The 15,974-nt window shown below is 44.8% G+C and overlaps 2 protein-coding genes across 2 annotated transcripts; both read left to right on the forward strand.

The window, feature by feature from the left end:
- The first annotated feature begins 345 nt into the window (after positions 1 to 345).
- On the forward strand, positions 346 to 5,565 carry WEE2 (WEE2 oocyte meiosis inhibiting kinase). The gene is made up of 11 exons (XM_053465312.1): positions 346 to 698; positions 905 to 1,104; positions 2,513 to 2,564; positions 2,658 to 2,830; positions 2,949 to 3,070; positions 3,319 to 3,465; positions 3,875 to 3,970; positions 4,254 to 4,339; positions 4,536 to 4,706; positions 5,127 to 5,269; positions 5,376 to 5,565. The coding sequence occupies exons 1-11, from the start codon at positions 351 to 353 to the stop codon at positions 5,524 to 5,526; spliced, it is 1,689 nt and encodes a 562-aa protein (XP_053321287.1). The 5' UTR covers positions 346 to 350; the 3' UTR covers positions 5,527 to 5,565.
- A 1,471-nt stretch (positions 5,566 to 7,036) lies between these two features.
- SSBP1 (single stranded DNA binding protein 1) lies at positions 7,037 to 11,529 on the forward strand. Its single transcript, XM_053465305.1, has 7 exons — positions 7,037 to 7,134; positions 8,171 to 8,239; positions 8,642 to 8,702; positions 9,083 to 9,223; positions 9,777 to 9,867; positions 11,118 to 11,206; positions 11,363 to 11,529. Exons 2-7 carry the CDS (start codon positions 8,216 to 8,218, stop codon positions 11,401 to 11,403), a joined length of 447 nt encoding a protein of 148 aa, XP_053321280.1. The 5' UTR covers positions 7,037 to 7,134; positions 8,171 to 8,215; the 3' UTR covers positions 11,404 to 11,529.
- Positions 11,530 to 15,974: the final 4,445 nt, after the last annotated feature.

Consider the following 15,974-nt stretch of genomic DNA (forward strand, 5'->3'; position numbering starts at 1 on the left):
GTCTGTACATAGACAGATAGCGTGTTATCCTATCCAAATGCTTAGAGCCCCGGATAAGCCTGCACTGATCCTGAGCAGTAAATGGTTAATGTTGATGGGTGGGGTAGATTCCGGGGCCAGGTGCTACCACTAGGTAATTGCCCTTTTGCTCTGGGTCTCGGGGCTGCAGGGTATATAAGATCGCTGGGTGGGGTTTTTCAGCGCATGTTCTTTTGTTTGCTGAGCATGGGAGTTGCTGGTAATTGTCAGGTATGCTGTGGGGTTTATGAGTCAGGAGCAGGCTGAGCTCTGGGTATCTGTGTGGAGTCAGGAGCAGGCCTTCCATACGCTGTGTCTTCTCTTTGGCAGGGATGAAGTCTGTCATGGCCTGCGGATCTGGACTGGTTCAGCGGCTGGACTTTTCTAGCAGCGATGAGGAGACCGGCAGCGCCGCCGAAGACGCTTTCAGGAGCCCCCGGAAATCTAGAGAGCCACCGGCGTGGAGGGCCAGCAGAAGCCCGTTCCCCACCACACCTCAGCGGAATGAGCGAGGCGTCTCCCCGGCCCTTGAGGACGCTCTCGACGGGAGTCCTTGCAGTGCTAGTGACTGCTCCCCAACACCTGATCGCAAGGGTGCGAATGCAGAATGTCCCGGGACCCCTCTGCACTACAGCACATGGAAGAAACTGAAGCTCTGTGATACCCCTTATACCCCAAAGGTATGCCCTGGGGGATGTTGCCCTAGCCCACTGTAACTTGTCCCTCCTTATGATGTACTGTAGCTAAGGGTGTGCTAAGCTTCATGTTGTCCGACTCGTGAAGCAGGTTTATGGCCATTGGATGGGAATACCCCTGCCAGGGGCAAATGTAGTTGTGGTGTTTTTTTTTCTTAAAATCGTTACGTGTTGACTTATTCTCCTCGCAGAGCCTGCTGTATAAGACCCTTCCCTCGCCTGGCTCCAGGGTACACTGCAGGGGACAGAGACTCCTGCGCTTTGCGGCTGGCACCGGAGCCGGCCTTAATGGCCCTGCGCTGGTTAACGTTAACCCCTTCACCCCTGAAACCTATCGTCAAATGCAATTCCAGCCTAATGGCAAGAGGAAGGAGAGAGATGAATCTTGCAGGTGACTACATAGGATGTGAATACTGACTACGTGCCTTCAGCTTCTCGGCAGATATTTTTATGTTAACCCTGAGTGTCCTCTTCTGTGTGCAATGAAAGGATAGGAGTGGACAGGTGGTTGGCTATTTCTTGCTCCAAGTTAGTTAAGAGAAACTGACCAAGTCTATTCAAGGGGGGGGGGGTCAGAAGTGATTGATGATCTCAGCTGCAAACATGGTCTTTGCTATAAACTGACCATAATAGGATGAATGGTTTTCTGTATCTTTCTGTGGGTATATTTCAGGACACTGATTATTTGCCACGTAGACAGATCTTAGCACGTAGCTGTCTTGTTTGTAAAAGGTATAAGACGTGGTGTTTTCATGGAGGGAGAGAGAGTAGTCTGGCTGATGACACTCCCTCGTGTGCATGAGCAATAAAATCTGCTTATTCAACTCTTTTGGGAAGAATCTGTGTCTCAAAGTTGTTGAGCATTCACAAGAAACATACGGAAGAAAACTATATTCTGTTGCAAGGAACACGAGGGTCACTTCTGATTGGCTGCTCAGTGTCATTAAAGGCAGATGCTAGAAACTTGGGTTCTTATCTGCCACCAAATCCTTTCAGCCCAATTTGTTAGCCTGTCTTTCCTGTCCTTTTCATGCCAAATGTTTATTGGAGTCTATCTTGCAACATAATTAGTCGGGGGTGGAAATTAACCCTTCTCTTTCAGAACAGAGACGGCAGGAAGCATACTTGGGTATGCTGCTTGCACATGCTCAGTAGAACTCACTTTGTAGTCAATGGCAGCTGGGTCTCTTCTGAAATTTATGGTACTAAAAGCAGCCAGGAGCATAATACGTGTGATTCTCCTCAGTGAATTTAATGGGAGAGCTGCAGACCATGTGCAAAATTATAATTCTTCCGGTTTGTGACGCTCAAGACCTGTCTAAAGTTCTACCGCAATAACTAATGAACGCATGCTTAGATCTGCATGCAGTGAAACGTGTTGGTGAATATGCAACATTAACATGGGGTTTAAACTGTTCCTTTAACCAAATACCTGAGGTTTCTTTATTGGTTTAGCCCCCTACCCATCCTAGTCCACTCTATAATATAGGGATGGGCATAATGTGCCCCAAACCCCTGCTCCAGGTGATTGGTATAGGAGTTCTGGTTGCATTCTATTCTAGGGTCCATGGGTTGCCTAATTCTCCTTTACCTTGTTGATGGAAATATTATGACTGCTCACTTCTGTTACAAGGCATGCGGCGCAAATCTCAGAAGGTCCCCTTAAAACTGATAAAAAGCTCCATAGAGCAAACTAGACAACTGTCGCCATCTGCTGGTAGGATTGCAGATTGCTTGTCAAGAATTTATAGTTTGGTTTTTTTTTTTTTTAATTTTACTTCCTAATCCTCATCTTTCAGGTCTGATCCATTAAAAGCTGTGGAAAACGAACATTTTGGTCTTCAGTCCAAGGTATAGAAGTCAAAGGATAAATGCTAAATGTGCTCTGCTTTATCACAATGTCTATTTTTAATGCATGGAACTCTAAAATAGTCTCTTTCCCAGAGGTTTATGTTAAGGGAAAGAAACATGGTGTCTCGCTACAAGACTGAGTTCTTGGAGATAGAAATAATTGGTGCTGGAGAGTTCGGCTCGGTTTACAAGTGCGTGAAGCGCCTGGATGGATGTCTTTATGCCATCAAACGCTCCAAGCAGCCGTTGGCTGGGTCCACGGATGAGTGAGTACCTCTGGCTTTGCGCTGGTGGGATATCGGCTCCTCTGCTACTTCCACCTTCAGCCTCTTGGCATATGTATATAATCCATGTGTGTGCTCATGGTTGTTACTCTTCCTATAGGCAGCTTGCATTGCGTGAAGTCTACGCGCATGCTGTGCTTGGACACCATCCCCATGTGGTACGGTACTATTCTGCCTGGGCTGAGGATGACCACATGATTATCCAGAATGAGTACTGTAATGGTAAGGCAGATCTTATTTTTTACTTGGTCTTGTCTTAGATTCAGGAGCCATCCATATTTAATTTCCCTCACTTATGCTCTGCCACTTCCACTGGCAGGCTGTTCCACTTATCTACTACTGTCTCTAATGTAAAACTTCCTTCCATTCCATCTAAGCCTTCATGGACTCTTGTACTACAATCCTTAAGGACTGCAGGATTTCTATGTATTCTTCCTAAAACTAGTTAACTGAAGGTTTTCACTCTCCAGGTGGCAGCTTGCAGGACCTGATCAATGAGAACAGCAAGAGTGGACTCCTCGTGATGGAGCAGGAGCTGAAGGAGATCCTCCTCCAAGTGTCCATGGGACTGAAGTACATCCACAGCACTGGCCTGGTGCATATGGACATGAAGCCAAGTTAGTACCCATGATGGATGAGCGTCCAGACCTACTTTATGAGAACAGAAACTCATTAAGAAGGGTTCTGGTCTCGGAGTAAGGGAAGGGGGAGGGCTTTTTATATTGAGTTGGAAATGCCTAGTTTCCTTAAACTTGGCTGAGGTAATGGTCATCCCTCGAATAATTAAGCACTATTGGCTTCTTTCCTCCTGTATGTTTCACAAACTTCTTGCCATGTCCTGCACCTCTGTAAATTTCCAGTCTCTGCCACACAATTATAACATTTCTAATCCTCCTTACCCTGGTTGAATTGCATTCAGTGGGGGGTGGGGCTGCTCACCTGATCTTAGCGATTACCTGGACGTTACTGTTCGGGTCTGAAAGAGTCTTATGACTCAGACTGTCTGACGCTTTTTGTGATCTTCAGGTAACATTTTCATCTGTCGGAAGATAGCGGGGAACGCGGAGGATGAGAGCGATGGTGAAGACGATCCAACGTCTGCTGGGGTCTCGTACAAAATCGGTATGTTCCTGATGCCTTCACTGTGCTGCAGGTTAATGTTGCTCTTTAAGATGATAGACCATTAATAAAACCTAGTTTGTAAACCTTTTTTTAAGGCAACATGTTCAATAACCAATCGACTGAGTATATAGGGCATTGCCTCTGATCCAACTATACTTGACTCTTAATGGAAAGACCTCCCAATAGAGCAGAACTTCAGATGATGGTGTGCAACTTTAACTGATAAGAATCTCTCGTTAAGCTGAGTCTAATTAGTCCTCGATTTATGGTACGTCTCTTCCAGGTGACCTTGGGCACGTGACATCTACGACTAAACCGCAGGTTGAAGAAGGGGACAGTCGGTTCCTGGCCAATGAGATCCTTCAGGAGGTGATGACTATTGCCTTGCTTATCTTATAACGCTCTATTCAATGGATGGGTTGCAACATCCAGCTCCGGGGAGAGAAAGTGTAACAAAGTAACTTGCTTGTGGCATATGGCTAAGCTGGCTTGTGGAGAGCAATTGCCCCATCTGGAGTAGCTTTGTATAGAAGGTGCAATGATACATCCTTTAACTCTCTTGCAGGATTACAGCCAGCTGCCAAAGGCAGATATCTTTGCCCTTGGCCTCACCATAACAGTGGCAGCTGGCGCAGACCCCCTTCCCTGTAACGATGACGCCTGGCACCATATCAGGAGGGGCAACCTACCGGAAATCCCACAGCCACTCACCCCTGCCTTCCATGACCTTCTCAAGGTGAGGAGTGCGGTGCATGTTAACCAGCCCTAAATACAGGTGCCTGGGATATGATATTTCAATCCTACATGCAGCTAACCTGCTTTGAAATAAGTGCTATGGATCATGGGGGTTGTGATCAGGTATGTTAAAGGTACAGGCTAGCTAATGGCTTCTCTGGAGGTCCATCAACTGGTTCTACTAACTGTCCCATCAGCCTCGGTGGGGATAATGGGGAAATAGTCAATGGTTCAAGTTGTGGCTGTCGCGTCCTGTAAGAACTTGAAGAGCCTAGATATCTGCTGCTGAACCACTTGGGAGAAAATGTGACTCCTTAACGTCTGTGACTGTTGGTCCAATGGCTTAGACGACCAGTTCTGCTACCGTATGGTGAAGTCCAGGGGTGATATTAACCTGGATACTAAACTTCTGTTCCTTAAGGTGTTGATTCACCCAGACCCAGCTAGGAGACCAGCAGCTGCTGCCCTCGCTAAGAACCTGGTTCTGAGACGTTCCGTTGGGAAAGCTGCTCAGCTCCAGAAACAGCTGAACGTGGAAAAGTTCAAGACGGCCATGCTGGAAAGGTGATCTGAGGCTCTTGTGAGAATCGAGCCTTACTTGGGGCATCATGTGGTGGTGGTGGCTAGAACACTAATTTGGTAAACTGTTCTTCACATCTTTCTTCTGCAGGGAACTGAAAGCTGCTAAATTAGCTCAGAGTTCCAGCAAGGATGTGTGTCCCGATCTCCCCTCCAAGGCGGACATGCTGTGCCAGGGCAGGAGGCGTCTTGTTGGTGGTAAAAACACACGCTCTTTGAGTTTCACCTGCGGAGGTTATTAAGCAGCCCGTCTGTCAAACTGCCGTAACGTTTCTCCGGCTCCCGAGACCGGACTCCGGCCAATAATCGCACGCCTGTCGTAACCGGCTTCGGAAAACGTGGACATTCTAGATCTTTCCAAGACTGCGCTGGAACGCCAATGGTTAATACTACAAATTAAAGAAGAATCCGGCATCTCGTCTGTTCACTACAGCTGCTCTCAGAACTAACTTTATTTTTATTGTATAATTCTTTTATGCTGATTTGAATGCAGCGCCTTGTAAATTATTTTATTGTGAGTTTTAAATAAAACTTTTAATCTTTAATCTGAATTATATGGTGTTCAGGTTCCTGCCAGCGGCCACACAATGCCACGTCTTGGGAACCGGGGGAAGAACACGAGTAGTGACTTGGGTTACTGTCTCAAATACACGCATGTAACAATTACTTGTCACAACATATCATGAACATGGTAATAAGGAGGAAGGTAGCCGGTTCTGCAGCTCTGTGATGTGAAACGTGTTGGCCATCCATATGATGCCTCATTGGTCCTATAGATCGGGTAGCCTTCTCCATCCATTCTAAGACATCTGTGGATACGGCTCCTAGTGTCCCTCAGCCTGCTGCAATGGCTTTCTACCCTACGGCCCCTTGTATTCCATGTGCACGGATCATGTCACATTCTTGCCCGGGGCACCAGTGATGGACGTGGTGGTCACCTTGGCTCTTTGGGGCATTGCTGCTTTTTGAAGAGACCCCTATATGGGGGGGTCTTCAGTCTTTCACAAGATGACAGCTGCTTATAATGACCTATTTCAAGACTGTGAAAGGCACAAAATCTTCAGTTGGATATTTAGGTCACTGTAAGGCACTACATTCCCTCGCCTGCATATCGAAAGACTCCGCTGTTGTCTTAAAGGACCAATCTAGAATCTGTTTTCCTCCTTGGTGTCCAAAGACCAAAAAAAAAAGTGATTTAACCATATCTGGAAACTGACTAATTTAACTGGAATCATTTAAAACCTTGCAGCATCCACGGGAGCCAAGTTTGAATAATTTAGCGGTTGAGCATTCTATGGACAGTTTTAAAATGATGAATAATTAACTACAATTGTAAATAAATATGGCTGCTGTTTTTGAGGTGGGTGGGGGGCACAGTTATTACACGGTGAGCCAGACCACAATATCCCTATAGTTTAATTTAACTGAGATCTATGTTAAACTGGCAAAAACATTTAAAAAAAGAAAATAAAACTACTTTTACAGTCTCTTTATCACCATAGCAACCAAAGGTATGGTCCGTTTAATTGGTTACTATGGTAATGATGTCTAGGTTTGCAATAGAATCGCTTTTTACACAATAACCCACAAATGGCCCCATTTTTTTAGGAATTTTATGCAAACACCCGACCGCTTTGATATATATACCGTATAAACAGTGAAAGGAACCATTTTCCACCGACTCCCTAACTCTATGGTAGACTCAGACTGAAGTACCGGAAGTGTGGCATGATGCACGCAGAAGCAGGGCGGAAGTGTCTTGATGGCTGCCGGAAGTGAGGTTGAGCTGTGCTGTAGAGTCGGTGTCCCCTTGCTGAATCTCACGTGGGTAGAGCAGTGACCCTGGTGAGGTGAGTGGGTCTGTAATTGGGGTAAATCTTCGTGTAAAACACCCACAGGTTGCCCCATGCCAGCTTGCTGTGTGCCTACAGTCAGGTCACGTGGGGTGCCTGGGGGGAGCAAGTTTCTATATGCTGTGATTCTGAGGGGGCTGTATTTTTCTTAGCCTTGTCTCTTAATGTCACCTACTTGAAATATATAAAGTATGATAAGTCTTAGCTAACCACAGCCTTAGACATTATTGCGTAATCAAAATGTCATTTTTGGGAGACAAATTCCTAAAAAGGGTTCAGAAAATATTTTCATATACATGCGACAAAGGTAATCCGTATGTACAGCGCTGCGGAATATGATGGCGCTTTATTAGTTGAATTAATAACTAATATTTATACTAATACTAATGTTATTAGGAGCGGAATATTTATGGCTCAAAATGTAGGTAATTAGTTAAATGTATATTTTTGACATTTAAATTTTATTATAATGTCATGTATGACATTGCTTTGTTGGAATTATTTATTCTTGCATCAATTTAACAAATTCTGCTAACAAATAAATTGTTTGGAAATGTATGGGTCAAACAGTCAGTTGTGAGCGTCCCGGTCCTGATCCGAGAATAAAAATTAACACAAATTTCTTATTTCTTTGTATTCAATAAAATAAGTATAAAAAGAAATATACCGGTATACATATTAATATTGAATGCAACATCCACTGTAGGGGTGAATACTTTAAATGCAATGTTAGGAAGTTTTACTTTACTGAGAGGGGGGTAGATAAGAGGAACAGCCTCCCAGCAGAGGTGGTCAAGACTAATACAGTGAGGCTAATAAACACGCATAGGATAGACATACGGCTCCTGAATCTAAGACGAGACCAACGACTGATTAAGGTTTGAGTCTTTACAGCAGGAGAAACGGGCGACTAGAAGGGGGCCGGATGGGGCCGACCCGCCGGCAGTACATTGCCGTTTCTGTCATTTTGGCTGTTACGTAATATATAAGATCCGTATTTTGTTTAAATCATTATTTTTTTGCTTGTTTTTAGATACCGAAATTCCAGACTGAAAAAACCTGAAGTAAAACGCGTCAGATGTTCCGCAGACCAGCAGTGCAGGTGCGTAGGAGATGCTTGTACGTTGTGCCCTGGGAGGCTATAATCATACCCGCAGACTTTCCAAAAGAGCTGCCCCTGAGACCTGACATATTAACCCATTAATACCCCAGCAGGAAGATTCTACGTAGCGACTCGCTCTAATACCGGCCCTCATGGAGCCTCATTGTTTAAAGATACCCTTAACTTAGTCACCTGCAATCAAGCAGGGATATCAACCATAACATACTGGGAGCAAAAGCACCAACTGGGAGTCAACGACTGATTAAGGTTTGAGTCGTTACAGCAGGAGAAAAGGGGAGACTAGACGGGTGCCGAATGGGGCCGATCTGCCGGCAGGTTCTATGTTTCCATGTTTGGAGCCATTTGTATCGTCCAATCAGTGAATGTGATTTGTCTCCCCAGCTGTTCCGGCAGTTTGTAAGATGCGAATCTATAGATTCTTCCACGATGGTGTTGGAACGCTGTGAGTATTTCTTAACCCTTTAAACTCCTTTCCAGCAAGTAAGGACTTTGCGTTAAACATTTGCTGCATAGAGTTTCCGAGCGGATTATAGAACGACTTAAACGGTTTTATGGGATCAAAAATAAATAAATAAATGCGTTTAAAAATTTAGCTAAATCTCCCAGATTTCCCATCGTAATATCTGATCGTTTTGTCGACGTTGCTATACAGCCGCTGGCTTTAAGCTTCAAGACTTCAGGAACCGGTCCTGTTCTCCGAGCTTATAAAATGTAAAGCAGCATTGTGTATGTTATATATTATATGTGTTATGTTCTATATGTTATATATTATATGGGGAATGTATGGAGTGATCGGTCGCCGCGGAATCTGCTTTCTCTCAGCTCTGAACAGGGTGCAGCTGCTGGGCAGAGTGGGTCAGGACCCGGTGATGAGGCAAGCAGAAGGGAAGAATCCGGTGACCATCTTCTCGCTGGCCACCAATGAGCTGTGGAGGTCGGGAGAGAGCGAAGTTTTCCATACAGGTGAGGATCCGTCGGGTTGAACCCTGTGCAGGAGACCTCAGAGGCTCTTGCTTTGGCTATAATTATTATTATATATATTATATTTACATTATTATTATTTATTGTTTTAAATAGCGCCATCATATTCCGCAGCGCTGTACAATAGATCAAAGCAGAATGCAGGAGCCAGACTCTGCCTTCTGTAAATAAAAAGATATTTAATAAAAATATCTATTCTTTCGATCATTTTAAATTCTTATTCATCAGTGAAACCCCCCTCAACAGCCCCCCGACCTTTCCAAAAGTTACCAAAATGAAACTTTTACAACCCTGACCCTTTTCAGAGAGATTGAATATTAATGTTTAAGTTCCCTGTAGGGCTGCAACTAACGATTAAATGCCATAATGCCCTCTGCTATGCCTAATACCCCCGATATGCCACTCTGCCCCCGATATGCTACTCTGCCCCCAAAATGCCACTCTGACCCCCGATATGCTACTGTGCCCCCAAAATGCCACTGTGCCCCTGATATGCCACTCTGTAGAGTTTGTTTTAAAACCTCTCCTTCTCTAGGTGGAGACATTAACCAGAAGACGACATGGCACAGAATATCCGTATTCCGACCTGGTCTCCGGGATGTGGCCTACCAGAACGTAAAGAAGGGGTAAATACACATACTACTGTTTACAGGATTGGGGTCACTTCATGGAAAAGAAGGATATTTCTGTCTGTAACATAATCGCAAAAGGGTTTTCTAACCATCAATTTTTAAACTTGACCTTGGATCAGCGAACACAACGTGCCATTGGAACACAGGGGTGATGGGAGTGATAAAGGGCCATTGGGACACAGGAGTGATGGGAGTGATAAAGGGCCATTGGGACACAGGAGTGATGGGAGTGATAAAGGGCCATTGGAACACAGGAGTGATGGGAGTGATAAAGGGCCATTGGAACACAGGAGTGATGGGAGTGATAAAGGGCCATTGGAACACAGGAGTGATGGGAGTGATAAAGGGCCATTGGAACACAGGAGTGATGGGAGTGATAAAGGCCCATTGGGACACAGGAGTGATGGGAGTGATAAAGGGCCATTGGGACACAGGAGTGATGGGAGTGATAAAGGGCCATTGGAACACAGGAGTGATGGGAGTGATAAAGGGCCATTGGAACACAGGAGTGATGGGAGTGATAAAGGGCCATTGGAACACTGGGGTGATGGGAGTGATAAAGGGCCATTGGGACACAGGAGTGATGGGAGTGATAAAGGGCCATTGGGACACAGGAGTGATGGGAGTGATAAAGGGCCATTGGAACACAGGAGTGATGGGAGTGATAAAGGGCCATTGGAACACAGGAGTGATGGGAGTGATAAAGGGCCATTGGAACACATGAGTGATGGGAGTGATAAAGGCCCATTGGGACACAGGAGTGATGGGAGTGATAAAGGGCCATTGGGACACAGGGGTGATGGGAGTGATAAAGGGCCATTGGAACACAGGAGTGATGGGAGTGATAAAGGGCCATTGGAACACAGGAGTGATGGGAGTGATAAAGGGCCATTGGAACACAGGAGTGATGGGAGTGATAAAGGCCCATTGGGACACAGGAGTGATGGGAGTGATAAAGGGCCATTGGGACACAGGGGTGATGGGAGTGATAAAGGGCCACTGTACACCTATGAAGATATTCTATAAAAAATCAGCCGTTTCCAGCTACAATAGTCATTTACAGCATTAACCCCGTCTGTGCTGGATTTCTGATTCATTTAATGTTATTTTAATGCACAAAATGAGGTCATTTATGTATATATATAATACATTTATGTAAGTTCGTGCTAATTGGATCAGTCTGTTAGTTGCTATGGTGCTAAGACCACTTTTCAAAAGCTTCTGTTCTGTTTTCCTCCTCCCAGCGCCCGCGTATACGTAGAAGGAAAAATTGACTACGGTGAATACACAGATAAGAACAATGTGCGGAGACAGGCAACCACCGTTATAGCAGGTGAGGGACAAAGGAGCTGGCGTCTGGAAATTCAGAAGAAAACCCTGTTTTTTGCCTCCTGGTGTGGGGTAAAGCGCAGTATACTTTTTGCCACTAGAGGGCAGAGTTTACACACACGACTGCTTTTAATTCTTTTTCTTTCTTTTTTCTTTACAGATAACATCATATTTCTGAGCGACCAAAGAGACAGATCATGATCGGCTTGTCCATGCGCACGCACCCCTTCCCTGTACGCCGAGCACTTGTATTTCTCGATTATAATTCAGTTACTATTTGTTATTTTTTTCCTTAGTGAAATAATAAACAATACCCTTTTCTAGAAAGTATCCCTGTGCTGCTTCCTCCCCTCTACAATAAATCTCTTATTTTATCATACGTAGATTTTTTTTTTATGTTACGTTAGGTTGGATTTAAATAAGTTAAAAAACCAAAATCACCAGTAACAATAAAATTGACAATGGAACTAAAGTAACAAGAACATGATCACACGGAAGACGTCCTCGTACCGATGGAGGAGTGGGCCCTGCTCCGGAGAGCTGACAATCTGTTTCTTGGTTAACTGAAATAGGTTTGGTCTTCACTGTGGCTTTATAACCCAGCCTGGAAGGAAGCCATGAAATAGTTAATGAGCTTTGAACATACATATCAAGTGTCCTTGTTTAGTTTGGCCAGTCACACCATTTTTTTCTCCCCTAATGCCCCTCTTTTCTAGGAGCTCGGAATGTTTGCTGGGTATGAGGGGATCGCAGGGTTCTACAGCCCTAAAAGCCCCGATAATGTGTATAGAAACAGCAGGGAACGGCTTTATAAATTAAACGGGGTAAATAAACCTCTTTATTGTCCTTCTAAATGCCCCCCTCGGTTACACAAATACCCCGCAATAGGGCATAAAGTCACATAAAAAGTTTGGGTAAAGCCCTGCCCACAGCCCCGCCTCTAACCACACCCCTAAAGCAAAAGTGCCCTTGTGACTGCATCACAAGTTACCATTATATTAAAGATTCAGTTCCACTTAACGAAATATAAAACTGATACGTAAGCCTAGCATTAGAGACATAACCGCCCGGCCAATGCAGTTATTTAATTAAAAAAAAAGCTTAAATTCTATTATATGTGATACTTGGCACATGTTCAGCGATAGGCCGGAAAGATCTGTTTCCATAGCAGCAGATGATTTTCCCTAATTGTACCGTTTGCACACTGGGGCTGGATGGCCCAGGGTGTCCCAGCTTGATTGCAAATAAGCACACAATGAACTGGGAGGAACTGGTGTTTAAAGTCCCAGGGAGTATCTGACGTAAGAGCATTACGACAATAAAAGGTGTTTAATGAATGTAGGGCGTCTTCCAGCTGGCGAGCGAGTTTGAGTAATGTCTACTATTCTGCCTCGGGGGATCAGAGGTGGGGAAAGCTGGCACGGTCGCCCAAATTAATCTGAGGTTTCTATTAGGAAGCAATCATGCCATCTAATCATTATATAAGCAGTAAAAGGGTATCCTGGGTGTCGGTATCGCTCGCCCCGTTTCCCGTTTTGTATGGTGGTCCCAACACTTTAATTCATTAAAGAGCTGTGAAGATCCGGGGTCCCTGCAGAAGAAGAAAAAAGACCCCCATGTATGGATGGAGCGCATGTGCAGGGTATGCCCGCAGTGAGATCAGACTTGGAGGGGGAACCTTGAAAAGAATCGAGCTGTTGTTAACGCCTGGATGATTCATTTTTACTGGCAGCGGCCCCGACGCGTTTAAAATCTGCGGAAAATAAATAAAATACTGCGTTACTGCTTTATTACCCGAAATTTGAAAAAATCAGGACCAGCACCCCCCCAAGAAAGAATAATACGCACAGCCTCCCAGCAGAAGTGGTACAGGGTAATACAGTGAGGGTATAGACATACGGCTCTTGAATCTAAAAGGAGACCAACGACTGATTAAGGTTTTTACAGCAGGAGAAACGGGCAGACCAGACGGGGGCCGGATGGGAAATTGTGTTGGCAAAGCTTCCATGTCTCTGGGTATGGATCAGTTATACGATTGTATGATAGTTACGGGTCACATACCAGCTGTGCTAATGAACGGGACTGCGGCGTCACCTTCAAAGCTTTAGACATGGCAGCCCCGCGACGTGCGAGAAGGAAGTCGCACATAGAAGGAACCTTAATGTGAAACCGCCAGCTGTGATAACACACAAAGGATGGGGAGGGGGTATTGCGGGGGTCCTCGTATACAAGACACTCTCTAAAAAGGAGCGCATCCTAGACATCAATCAACCCGCTCTGTCCAAAACCCGGAGAGACGGGACGCAGAGGATGAGAGTTTACTTTGACTTTGAGGTCATAGTCAATGAAGTCCAATTCCAAGGCTGACGTCCCATCAGGTTTATGGTCCGGCTCTACCAAACGTGCAGGACCACGGAATCCGGACACCGGCACTAAAGCTCATGTCCTAGTCGGGTCAGGGATGTCAGGGATGTCAGTGGAGAGGCTGCTCGGGGTAACAGTCTGTCCCTTTAAAGCAGATCTGGCGCAGAATCACCGCCTTCGCCCCGCTCGGATCCAGTAAAAGGCCGGGGGGGTCCGCCGGCGGTTTCGGATCTGAGCAAGAAACAGCTGAGATTGCGTTGGAAGAATTCCTGCATTATGTCAGAGGGGTGGAACTGATATATATATATATATGTTGGGTCCAGATTAACCCTGTGGGGACCGGGGGCTTTCTCATAACCTAAAAACCAAAGTTTTTTTTTGTTGCCATTTTAATCCCCCCCCCTTTTTTCCATACTCTGCACACATGACACATTGTTTTGTTTAAGAGAAGTAGGAACTTCTTTTTAAACTGGAAATGGTATATTACAGCTTAAGACTTATTCTAAAATGCCAGTATACTATAATAAAAGGGACTGTTCATCCATTTCATCGCCAGCTGGCAGTTATGGTCATAATAAAAAAAAATAGAATAGAAAGTGAACGGGTAGTGTTAGACATAACAAGAATCTGCCGGCCCTACTCGGCCCGTCTAGTCTGTCTGTCTTTCCTGCTGTAAAGACACAATCCTTAATTAGTTGTTAGGCTCCTCATTAGATTCAGAAGCCGTATGTCTATCCCATGCATGTTTAATACCTGCACTGTATTACCCTCTACCACTTCTGCTGGGAGGCTGTTACACTTATCTACCACCCTCTCAGTAAAGTAAACCTTCCTTCCGTTCCATCTCAGCCTCTGATCCTCTAGTTTTAGATTCCGGTATCTTGTTCTAACATTTCTCCTCCTTTGAAATAAACTTCCCTCCTGTACTATACATTACATAAATATATATCCTGTACCATATACATATACACGGAGTCCAGGACGGGAATAAGGGAATCGGATGCGCGTTTTAAGGGCACATCGATACAGTAAGGACCATTTAAAAATATATTTTTATGCCAGTAAAAATGTCATTATCCCCAATATAGAGGTCAGATGTATTTTCCTTGGCGGGTAAAATAAAAAACAAATAAAACTAATAATAACAATAAATAATTAGAACTAAAATAAATGCACACAAAATGAACCTACTAAATCGTGCTGAAAAATATGAAAAAGAATTAAAAAAATAAAATAAAAAAATGTGTAATTAATACAAAATGTATAAAAGATTTCCCTGAAGCTTATTTGTGGAGCTGCAGCTTCAGTGGCGGAGTTAAATTTAGCAATTAAGTATCTGTGACAGCGATCCCTTGTCACATTATTTCAGCTCATTTCGTGTATCACAGGCCCCTGTGTATCGAGGCAGGTGAGTATAAATAGGACACTGTGTGCTTAACACTTACATAATTGTGAATCCATGAAAAAACTAAAGGCCTTTTTTCTCCCCGGCAACCCCCCCCAACCTCAAACCTTCCTCAGGTGGGAGACCCCCGTGACCCTGATCCTTCGGCATACACAGAAGAACAAACAGCCTCACAGAGGTTTCCTCTTCTAATTCCACGGGTACAATGCCCCCTGTGTCTGGAGCGCTACCAGCCCACCCCGTCCTAAATCTCCCCATCGCTGGGCCCGGCGGATTTTCGGCAGCCATCGGTTACCAGATTTCAACTCCCATCATTTTCAGCCACCCCTGTCCTGTCCTGGGCTGAATGAATCCTCGCGGAATGGGTTTGATTCGTACATCAGGCGCCGCTGTCAAGCTTTAACTTAATATATTGTCTGTTGCAATAATATTGACTTTCGGGCCACATCATGGGCACCTGGGACCAGTGATAGGGCCACATCACGGGCACTTATTAGTATAGATGGGGCCACATTACTGGCACTTATTAGTATAGATGGGGCCACATCATGGGCCCCTGGGAGCGTATGCATAGTTAAAGAGCCAATAAACTTGGCTATCTTCTAGAATGCACCTCATTTTTTGTAGCTGCCCAACTAACGGTTGATGACATCAGCGTGCAACGCAACCAATCAGCTACAGCCGGGTGCTAACGAAGCGATCTTCTCTCACAAACAGTTAAAGGGATACGGATAAGATCTCTTCTGCTGGTCTCGGTAGAAATGTTGTAACTTTTCAGGTTGTTTGAGACAAAAAAACAGAAGAAGAAAAAATGCCGTGACTCCCTTTGAAGTTCTGAAGAAGCCGAAGTTATCTTTAAAGTTTACCGGCACTTTAAAGCATACACGGTGACGAAGAATTATCGGCAAAAGAGGCCATAATGTAAAACTAGAGAGTCAGAGGATTAGATGGAATAAAAGGAAGTTTTACTTTACAGAGAGGGTGGTAGATAAGTGGAACAGCC

The sequence above is a fragment of the Spea bombifrons genome, chromosome 4 (genome assembly GCF_027358695.1).
Source record: "Spea bombifrons isolate aSpeBom1 chromosome 4, aSpeBom1.2.pri, whole genome shotgun sequence".
NCBI lineage: Eukaryota > Metazoa > Chordata > Amphibia > Anura > Pelobatidae > Spea > Spea bombifrons.